This window comes from Netta rufina (genome assembly GCF_964035555.1).
Source record: "Netta rufina genome assembly, chromosome: Z".
Taxonomy (NCBI): Eukaryota; Metazoa; Chordata; class Aves; order Anseriformes; family Anatidae; genus Netta; species Netta rufina.
The window spans coordinates 49300703-49312292 of NC_140126.1; the positions used below are offsets into that span (position 1 = coordinate 49300703).

The following is an 11590-nucleotide window of genomic DNA, read 5'->3' on the forward strand; positions in this document are numbered from 1 at the left end:
CCTCGCAGATTGCTCAGGAACCTCAGGGTCTCACATTCCACCAGGGAAATAAAAATAAAATAAAATAAAATAAAATAAAATAAAATAAAATAAAATAAAATAAAATAAAATAAAATAAAATAAAATAAAATAAAATAAAATAAAATAAAATAAAATAAAATAAAATAAAATAAAATAAAATAAAATAATAATTAAAAAAAAAAAAAAAAGATCTTAATTTAATTTGTTTTTAAACAAGTCTGAGGTCTTTAAACAACCTGGCTTGAGATTTTTGGCACAGCAGAACAAGACACAAGAAGATAGTCCCTCATTCTGCAGATGTTCTGTGCCATCTGGGGAGGAGAAGCAGAAATTCTTGGTGATGGGATGGAATATATCAGTTCCCTTTGAGAACGCTGTAGGCTTTATATTCAATTCTAGGTCCTGACTGAAGAAAGCCTCTATGTCTATTGTTAACATCACATTCTTGATGGCCTGCTTTATTTCTAGGGATTACTATCACTTGTATTGTAGACCAATGGGGAAAGAGTTTAAGACATGTCTGTGTCTTAAGGTTCTGTGTGCCGCACTGGCAAAACAATAGAAGAGATTTCAGTGAGACTGTTTTGCTATTCAAAAATAACTATGTGCTCATATAAACAAAGTCCAGTGCTGTATGCTTTGTAGCCACAAAAATGCTTCCTTCTGCTAGATTGAAAAGTAACTAAGAATTCAGCAGTTATTTGGTGAGGAAATTTCAGGCAAGGAAATTTTTCCAAGGTAAGTGAATTTTGCACCTGAATTTCATGGTGTAAATGCTATTCACTTCCTCTCTCATTGCTATCCATTCACAAAGCGGCTTGGCAGCAGTCTTAACATAGCCTGCTACAAGGAACAATTGCATGGAAATGATCAGAGATGTGAAAATCTGCCTTTCCAGTGATGTGAAGAACTTCATTAGTAGTTTTATTTTCCACATCATCATATGAATGTTTCTCCCTCATCTGAATGGCTCCACACAGATAATGCCATTGTGCAACTCCTGTGGAATTGGACTCCTCCACTCCTCCACAGACTGAAGTTGGAAGAACTGGGAATGAAAAATGTAATAGTTTGTACATCATGTAAAGGTATGTCCTTTGGCAAGTGATGACCAATATCACCAATTATTTATTATTTTTTGTCAGGTAAAGTAATTTGGGGTTCTCCATGTTAAAACATGTAGGTTGTTTGCCTACTTTTCCTTGTGCTTTTTAAATACTTTTCAGCACCAGTTTTCAGTTTTATCCCTGACTTTTAAAAGCCATAATTCCATGTTTATATATGATAAAAAATTAGTCTATCATCAGAAAGGCAAGAAGGTAAGTGATATTGAGGCCAGCCCTATTTCTGTGGAGTGGAGATATTCATGTGTTCTGCTTATTTTTAGCAGAAGATGGTGGATAAATCTGAGCCAGCACGTTTTTCATTCAATCTGTCCCTGGACACTAACAGATGGTGCTTTCCTGTGCCAAGTACTAATGCACTTTACATTGGCATTCAGTGTCAGGACACAAAGCTCGCCAAGTCCCTGCTAAATCTGCTGATGCCAGGGAAATTGATAACAAACAACTAGCCAGGGACACCGTCCCAATCTTTTCTCTACATCCAAAGCAGCACAGAAGCTGTAGCAGTGTAATGGCATCATCTGCTCTCCAACTCATGGATACCAATGCAGCAAAAGAGGATCCTGGACTGGGGAAGAAAGGGGTCCTGAGGCTATGAACTCAGGCACATACCTAAAGATGGAGGGAGATCCACTCACCTCACAATGACTAGATCTGTGCTTGACGCTGGGCCCGGAGAACCTTGATAAACTTGTGCTGCAATGCTAAAACACATGAATTAATGACAATTAGCGTACACACACATACTCCTATCAACCAGTAGGGTGATTCTTCTTCTTAGCATTCCTTATACTCCTTGTGCACTAAGCATACTAAATTCAGTCTTATAGGTCTACTTCCTGTGGTTTACAATCCTACATACAATAAGGCCACCTGCAAAAAGAAAATTCTGTAGATTCCTCTAAGAAGGCCACTTTGTTTTACAGGCTGGTGTATTTATTCTTTGAATACAAGCATCCAAAATTCTTGAGATGTAAAATTCCTGTTCCTTTCCACCAGCTGTCTCAGTGCCCAGGCTTCCTTCTTGGATTGCTCAAAACTTGCTATCCACATCTCCTGCAGGGAATTCCGGCCAGGGTTTGAAGATAAGAATGAGAAAGCCTCGGGTTTGGGGCAGCTCAGATGGTTAACCTGAGCACTCCACCTCTGAGGTAGCCATCCCTGGCAATGGAGAGAAATAGAAGGAAAGGATTATTCAGGGACCGATGCAGATATATATATATAAAAAAAAAAAAAAAAAAAAAAAAAAAACTATTAAAACATGTCAGTGAATTTGCCCTCCCACTATAGGCTCTAGCCATGTCCCTGTGGATGTCCGAGGGGAAGCTCTCCATGAGTTGCTTGGAGGAAGGGCAATAATGCTGACAAGAGCCAGAATCTCATATCAGATCTGGCTGCAAACAGGCAGCATCAGCTAAGCCAATCTGAAATTCTAAGGAAACAAGTTCTACTTTCATCATTATATCCCATTTTCATGTTAAATATGCACACATTTCATGAGATAATTTTAATGAGAAAAAGACAAGCTATGAATCTGACAAGGAAAGCAGACTGGTCTTCATAGTCTGCTTGACTGGAGAGTCACAAAAGCATGCGAAAGGAATCTCTGTATCTCATCCCTTTTACACCTTTCCATGGTTTTATTCCAAATTTAAGGAGAGGACAACTGTCTAGATTTGCACTGGATTCATCTAGGACAGCTTGGCTAAATGTAATGTAAATGCCTAATGGTTTGCATTCCCCATCACTTCAGTTCACCCTAACAGATTCTAATGCTTTCTTTGTATCCTTTCTACTAGCTGACTACTTAATGTACTGCTCATATTGTCACCTGTAAAAATAGGGCCTAATAGGTATAGGACAACTCTAGGGTATTATAGCCATTAGTCAGTTCCATTACTGGGCACAAAAAGGTTGTTTGTTTGTTTGTTTGTTTGTTCGTTTGTTTGTTTGTTTTTCCATCTATGCTGATAATGGAGCCCATGAAGAGAAAAAAAAATGGTTCTTGGTACCTAAACCTAGAAACCTTAAAGAAATATGGTAATTAAAATGAGTATTCACTAACTCAGAGGTGCATGTGGTGTGAGTTTCTAACTTCATTTTGTAACAACTGTTACAAGTAATGCTCTGTTTCTACCAGCCCAATCCACAACTATCAGCCTCAGGAGACTGAACAGATCATGGTGGCTCTGAAATGGGCTCCTGGTACCACAGCTGACAACCTTACAAGTCTGGTGGGCCCTCATTGCTGGGCTTCCAGATAGCACAGCCATTTCCAGCTGGTCTCTATCAGTGTAACTTCCAAAAGATTTAGACCTGGAGAAACAGGTCCAGTTCCTCTCGCTAATGCACAACCTGTCTTAAACATCAATATTTCAATGTTTAGTCACTAAATATGGCCAAAGAAAATGACACTTTTTTGCTAAAGGCTTGCATGCATCCACATATACACAGACCCAGAAAATCATAGAGTATTTAAACCAGGAGGGACCTTCAGGAATCATCTAGTCCAGTCCCCTGCTCCAAGCAGGTCTGATCAGATCTAATCAAGTGAATCTTAAAAGCCTCTGAGGGCAGAGATCCCACAGCCTCTCTGGGCAATATGTTCCAGTGTTTGGTAGCCTTCAGGGTGGTCTTCTAAAGCAAGTCAGGAAGTCAGGCTCCTCACTGTAGCCGAATAAAAACCTCCTCCCTGAACAATTCAAGCTTTTTTTTGAGATGACCACCAGCTCACCAGTCACTGTGCATGAGTGCCAGTACTGTAGCAGTACAAAGAACACATGCCCTGGCCATGTACTCACACCTTCTGCCAACACCTTTTGGCATGAGGATGCACAACCCAATTACACTGTGATACCAGTGATTGTAGGCTGGCCAGAAATCTGATAATCAAAATTCCTCTGGCAAATCTGAACCTATGGCCATTTTAAAGCCCCCACGAGACAGAAAGTCACAAGTACCTTTTCTTCCCTCCTGATGTTTTCCCACACTCTGTTACACACCATGCACTCAAATGTGTCAATGTAATTGTCCTGGGTGATATCTTGCACTCCCCATTTGCGCTCCTTCATCGCTGTAAGCAGCCTTGGATTGGAAATGTCACCTTTCAGTTTCCATTCCAGGAAGGCCTCATATTCTTGATCATTTTTGTCTAGTGTTTTGATATAGTGGGCCAGCTCCCTAGGGTGTGAAAAACTAGATACCAAGATTGCGCTCTTGTTGCTGGGAAGCCAGTCTACAATGCTGGGAGACCCAAAGTACACTGGTACCACTCCCAGCTTCAGTGGCCGCCAGAGCTTTTCAGTGATGTAATCTTCACAGATAGCATTTTCAAACGCAAGAATGAACTTGTATTGTGCCAGTATTTTAAAGAAGTTCCTGTCATCCATGGCAGCTGGATTTCTGAGATGCTGGGGAAGGTCTCTGTTGTGCAGACATTCCCCATAAGAGTCGACTTCGATGTGGCACATCAGCTCACGCACGTAGCTGTCCCGGTCAGAAGGAGGGTTGCAGTCAGACTGCACATACACAAGTGGTGCAAGCTGCTTCCTCAGGCTGTTCTTCATTTGCAGTGGGATCATGTGCCTCAAGGACTTGAGGACCTCCACACCCTCAAGGTACTGAGTGGTCAGCGGTAGGTGAGAATGACGGCTGAAGGTCGCGGTGTGGTTGAATAAGGTGATAGTTGGTTCGTGGAAGAGTTTGTAGTTGTTTTTTGGTGACTCTTCATGGAAAAGGGCCCAGTCATGGTGGTCTTTTCGAGGGAGTGGTAGGCTGTCTATACTGAAGTCAGTGCCTAGACAAAAGCAAATAGTGTTTAGTCTGGCCTTCCCCTGTCATGTCGCCCAAGTGCAATATACAGAAATTCGATTTTAATTTAATATCAGCCCTCCAGCACTGCATTTATGACATTATAAGGCTGTGCAACAAAGAGAGTAATTCATGCAAAGACCAAGGAATGTGATGACAGATAGAAGCAAATTTGGCAGCAGAAGAATCTAGAGACGGGGGATCAGTAGTTAACGTTAAAAATGTTTTACATTCAGGTCATGTTAGTTTAAAGGCCTCTCATTTCAAAGCCTCCCTATTTTGTATTTTACTGCACTGAAGGGAGACTAATAAGATGCTTAATAATCCCCTGGCTATGTAAATAAGGGAACAGATGGCATTTCCTCTGTCTATAATGAGAGGGAAATGGTCACTGCAGGGATGAATTTGATTCTAGTACCAAAACAACAAAAAAAGCTGCTAAAATATTGGATCAGTTAAGGAGAAAAATTGTAAGAATGACTTGAAGTCTTGGAAAGACATTTTATTATAGAAACTTTGGAAGCCAATCTATTTAGTTTATCAAAGTGAAAATTTAGAGATGATGTATCACAGCTGCCTACCAGATACATAAAGGAAACAGCCTTTGGCAAAAGATGGCTCCTCAATCTAGTGGCAAAAGTAGAGAAAGAACTATGTCTAAATGCTGAAAGCAGACCACTGCAGCTGCTTGCACTTTTCTGGAAGGAGAGTGAGCCCCACACACAATTTAGGAAAACCGTGGAGAAACCTAGAAACCTTTTAGCAAAGGCTGGTCTGTGCAAACCTGAATTCAAAATACCAAGTCATGAATCAGAACCTTTTTTCCCCTTCAGTAGTGCTGTACTACACTCAGATGTCTAGCCTTTTTTCAGATTAAATGCAAAGCCGACGAATCTGTGCCAAGACACTTCCTCATTCTCTTAGAACTATATTTGGTCTTGACTTGAGTACCAGCACTGAACATATGAAACTTTTAACCTGTTCTGTCAAGCATGTGAGGTTCATAAACAAACAAAAATAAATAAATAAAAGGAACAACTGGTTTTGAAAACAACACAAACCCCTTTTCTTTGAACAAGTTATTCTACCATCTCCACTTTACTCATGATCTTTCATTCTATGTTCTACCCTTGATCTCAAACCACAGAGGGGAGGGAGGGGGGAAGGGGAATAGAGAAAGTTAGTAAAAGTAACAAAGAGCTTTCACCTAAAAACTAATATATAAAATTAAAAAAAAAAAAAAGAAATGCCCAATGATCTCTGTAGCTGCATAAGCCTGCCAAGATGACTCCAAGGGTGACCTTGTAAAACCAATAGAAGATTTCACTACAGCAGTGAAGATGGATGATATCTGCCAGTTGTATAAAAACCTCTTATAAAGAATGATCCTTCAAAGAGCATCAGGTGTATTGTTTGTTTGTTTGCTTGTTAGTTTTTTAAGACCACTAAGAATTTGACATTCTGTTTTCCTCTGAAGTGTGGTCCCAAGCCCCAAACACTAAGAGGATGAGGTGCTGTGCCGCTCACTGAAAACAAACAAACAAACAAACAAAAGCTGTTTGCTTTCTTTGTTTTTGTTGTGTGGTAGCGATGAAATAAGGTGAAGAAGAATGAGAATGAATCAAATTCTTACAGAGTAGCTTATGCAGTCTATCTGGTTTTGAAAACACCTTGTTTTAAGAGATGTCCAGAAGAGAAGCTGCAGTGTACATAGACAATAATGAAAGGCTGTGGATTGAAACCATAGCTGTTCAGCTTTGCCTCTTGCAAGAGTTACCTCAAAGAGGTAGCACAGCAGGGGAGAGGGAAGGTAAACGCAGAAAAGAATGACACAAGAAAAGGGGTGAGAGAGGGATTGAAGCATAATGTGTAAAACTTATTAAACAAAGAAAGAATTAGGCACAGAGAAAATTAAAGAAAACAGCACAATAGATAAAAGCACACCAAATTGGCTGATTCTAATATAACACTTAATCAATCTCCATCCAGAAAGTAGACAAAAAGATTTTGAGCATTGAAGGGAAGATACCACCAACATGTTGCCCACCCTGTGAGCTGAAGGAAATTAATGAGCTTATGAAGGGATAAGGAAAGCACAGCAAGACTGTAATTACAAGCAATTTCAACTTGCAAACTACTAATTAGAAAATCTCAGATGTGTGGTAAAGTGCAGGAACAAATGACAGATGCTCTCGGGAGAAGTTATGTATCTTAGGAGACATCTTTCATTTGGGATTCATACTCCAAGGACTCAACTCTCTGGTGCAGAAAAGCAGAGCATCTCCCTCTACATCAGATCCAGCTCTTGCTGATGCAGTTTTCCTCAGAAGCAACAGCATCGGCAGCTCATGCTACAAGCAAAACTCTGTGGAGTATGTGATGTTGAAAAGGTAGATTTTGGAGACTAATTTGGAGACTACTCCAAAGGTAGAGACAAAATCGAGCAAGTGGGTGCCATGGCTCACTTCCAGAGGAGAGATGACCTATGTCAACCCCTACCTATGTCCTTTGTCTCTGCAGACTTTAGCATTGTGAGATCATTTATCATGGTTTAAAAACAAGTAACATTTTTGCATATGTTGACACTTGCCTTTATATGCAGTGCAAAGACAGCACCACTAGAAAAAGAAAAACTACAGGGAAGATCTTTTGCCCAGTATAAATAACCCTTTGAAAATAAGTAATCATGTCCACAAACCTGCCAAAAATGAACAGTAGTAGTTCTTTTAATGCTGAAGCAGGCAAAGAGAATTGTTGCCAGAGACCAAAAGCACCAGACTTCACAACTCTCACGTGGTGCAAACCTAGCTTTCCTTGTGTTTAATTAGGTCAAGTTCTCATTCCCTCACTGTTATTCCTTTGCCTTCATGCTTGACCACTATATTAGCAACAGACAATGCTGACCTACTTGGCACTCTGAAAAGATTACTGATGAGAAGTTTTTAGTTTACTGTTAACAACCGCATTAAAAGCCCTTATTTCCAGTTCACCTGTGTCTTGAACAAGTGAATGAAAATTCAGGACTCTGTTTTGTTTTGTTTTGTTTTCAGACAAAGGGGCTGAACCTACCAATCACAGAAATTTATTGTCTTTATTTTTCCAGCTGAAGTTCTCTTTTCATCTTCAAAGCTATGGTGTGGGGGGAAGAAATTAACAAAATAAAGATGCCTCTTTTGTGTTTTGTTTTTACAGCACAAGTAGTGAGAAGTTTCTTAGGCAGCAGAGCCAGAGCAGCTCAGCATGTTGCACTAGCTGCTGTTCCTTGAGCAGAATCAATGCACTTCTTTCAGTGCTTTCCATTTACAGGCTGCTAGCAATCTCTTGGCACATGCAGCAGGGCAGTTGCACAGTTACCAGTGAGGGCATTATCTTAAGACAAAAGTCTTGCACAAGTGTGACAAAGGCCTTGCAGGACCTCTGCTGGGGGTGATAAGCCAAAAGACTGGGGAAAAATAAATGTCCTGATCTCAGACTGTCTTTTCATGACTTGGCAGCTACAGGAAATTATCTTTTCTCCCATAAACAGGGAGCACACGTGACAGGAAAGCAGCATGAGGCAAGACAACAGTCATCCCACAGATGTGCATGGTCACTCCTCAGAGTCCTTTTGCAGAGGTCTCTGGGCCTGTGATGATAGATTCAGCATCAGGCAAAGTTTAATAAAGTGAGCTGTGTAAGCTTCCTGCTCCTGATTTCCACCTAGAATATTTAATCTCTAAAGGAAAAGAGCTGGACAGGAGGGAAAGTTTCTCCTTTAGAAAGAAACAGCTCCTTACCATAGAACAGAAAAGCTCTTGTCATCTGATTGTGCTGGTAGGTCTTGTTGATAGTAAAGAAGCAAACATCCTCTCCACATTGACCCAGTCTCCCTGTATCTCCAGTCAGGGGAGACCACCAGAGCAGGATGGGGTAATGGTTTGCATCAGACTCTGTCCTGAAGTTGCTGTCAAGTTCGTTCTTAAACTGGAGATCACGTCTCTCCTCAGGCTTCAGTGGACCACTGTGTAAACTGGAGACTACTGCCGCCTTATTCTCTGAATCGCTCAGTTCAGTGACAACCTTCAGGGGAAAAAGCATACATATCACAGCACATCACTGCCATTAGCCGGGACTTTTGCATGGTAATTTAGAGTTCAGACATCAAGCACTATGTAAGCCTCCATGAAGTTTCTGTCAATCAAGGAAGTGGATGCACTTCACTGATTGCAGCCATTGTCCAGGTGATTTATGTCAGAATAGGGAGTACTTCAATATGAATAGGTAAGGTGGAGGCAAAAACTAAATTTCTGTACTGAGATATGGCCATGTCAGACAAAATTTAAGATGACAAATTCTGCTTTCTCTCTGGAAAAAGCATAAAACAGAAGACAGCCCTCCAGTAGCAAGGTTTATTTTGGAAATGTGCTGTTAAAAAAAAAAAAAAAAAAAAAAGCCATAAGGTCTTCATGTCTCTGTGTGGTCATCTGTGCCCACCCTGATTGATTTTTAAACCAATGACTGGATATATCAGTCAGACAGGTCTTAAAGAAAACCTAAATACAATTTGTTGGCGAGGCACAAGAGAAAAATCCCACCTGTATGCAGAGATGTAAAAGACCTGACTGTGCAAACCATCGTGTACAGATCAGAAACCCTGAGAGGAATCTTACAAGATTTCCAACCATAGGAGAACCTCTAACAGGGCCTGCCATCAGTCATGAGACAGAAATCCTCAGAAAGTCAGGCTTCACTAGTTCAGGTGCCCGTGAAACCACCACCCTTTTCTACAGGTTGTACCTTTCATAAAAGTGTCCTGGGGCAGAGAAGTCTGCTGAGGGAGAGTTGGTGAAGAGACAGAAATGGTGCTGGTAGGTGGTGCTGTGGGATATACACAGAAACCACCCTTAGCTTCTGTGGGGCGAAGACCTTCCTGCCGCCACGCAAACGGCTTTTTCTGTGTGCATCTCCACAGGCAGAGCCTAGTGCCACCCTAAGAACAGCTGCAAGAGCGATGGGGGAACTCATACCCACCAGACAGCTTTGGCTCACAGCATTTCCACTTTTTGGATGGCTCTGAAGGAGGATATTGGAAAGCAGGAGAGCGTTGTTTACATTAAGTTGGTTGAAAACATTTATCTTCCCTGATAGCATTACCGCACACATTCATTTCACTGTTTGCTATGTCATTCACTCTTACTGTCTAGTAAAATACACTGATTGTAAGTAAACTAAATAGGCTCTGTGCAACACAGGACACTGGGACAGCACACACAGGAGGCTGTGCAAAGTGCAGCTGCACAGAAAAATACAGAAAACACTCCCACATTGGCAAGTGGACAAGATACTAGCTGGGGACAAGGATTATTTGTCTAGCAGTGTGGTGAGATGCAAATGCAGCAATATAACTCTGATAAGTCTATAGCTACTTCATGTCCAGGTTTCTCCAGGAACATACTCTTTTTCTGCTTCCAAAATTGGCCCTAGCAGAATTCAAGGAATCTGTGTACTTGTTCAGAATTTCTAGCAGCTTTCTCTGAACTCCTGGGAATTGATACATCTCATCTATACCCACAGCTCCCATGCTGCAGCAGTCCCAGCAGCCGGGCACCGAGTGTCACTGTGCAGTGAACTTGTCAGATGAAAATCCCAAATCTGAACCTGCTTAGCTGTGGAGGTGCAGTGCAGTCACAAAACCTGCCAGTAAAGCTCCTAAAGATTTGCTAGCATTGCTCCCACACTAGGGCAGCCATATCAAACTTTGGATGCCCAGCTTAGGGGCACAGAACCAAAAGTGACAACACCTGCCCCCACAAAGTCATTCCCATTCAGAGCAAGCAGCTGGCCTGGGAGAGCTTCAGAAATCCATATGCTGGATCCACTGGCCGTTACCTGAGGTACCAGTCTGAACAAGAGCCTCAGTTCAGAACACAACTGGTATGGAGACATCCCTGGGGCAGATCATGCACTTCTCATGTCTGAAGTTTCTGTAAGTCCCACAGCTGCCAGCCACAGCTGATTCAATCTATGTAAAAGTTGTTTTCTTCTGACGAAAAGCTAGGCTGGACTGCACCTACTGTAAATTAATAGGCCTCCATGCTGATTTTCCTATCATTCCTTTTTTTTTATTATTGACCAGCTACTGGACTTCCTAATGCTAAGCACAGCCTTTGAGTCAGGACTGCTCAGGTTTTCCAGGTAAGGCTGCCACATTTGCCTGGAATGGGTCCAGCCTTGCCTCCCAGCCTCATCAGGTCAAACTCATGGCCTTGAGGGGACTGGGAAACCAGCACAGGATAGAGGCAATGCAACATGGGGTGGTCTGGTACACGACCTGTGAGGAGCTCCTCCAGCAGCTGAGGAGCTGTGCACGAAAGCCATCCTCTGTGTAATGTCACTTACGGAGCTGCTACCACTACCCTAACAGAGTTGACAGACTTTCTTCAAATATTCCTCTCACAGCAATCTTGTACCAAACACATCTTTTGCCTTTTATGATCTCTCTCTCAATTTGCCAAATTTTGTGTCACATGCTGAGTACAACAACACACATATCCCCTGCCCTTTTTCCCCAGTACCTGGAATGTCACCATGAGGAAAAAGGCGGCTGCAAAGCAGAAACAAGATGCCCACAGTTTCTTCCTCCTCGTCCTGATCAT

General features: G+C 41.7%; 1 protein-coding gene across 1 annotated transcript; it reads right to left on the reverse strand.

Annotated features, from left to right (window-relative positions):
• Window positions 1–2081: 2081 nt before the first annotated feature.
• Window positions 2082–11590, reverse strand: FUT10 (fucosyltransferase 10; the record flags this gene model as incomplete). Its single annotated transcript, XM_084305751.1, has 4 exons — window positions 2082–2306; window positions 4106–4941; window positions 8732–9014; window positions 11510–11590. 4 exons carry the CDS (start codon window positions 11588–11590, stop codon window positions 2082–2084), a joined length of 1425 nt encoding a protein of 474 aa, XP_084161877.1.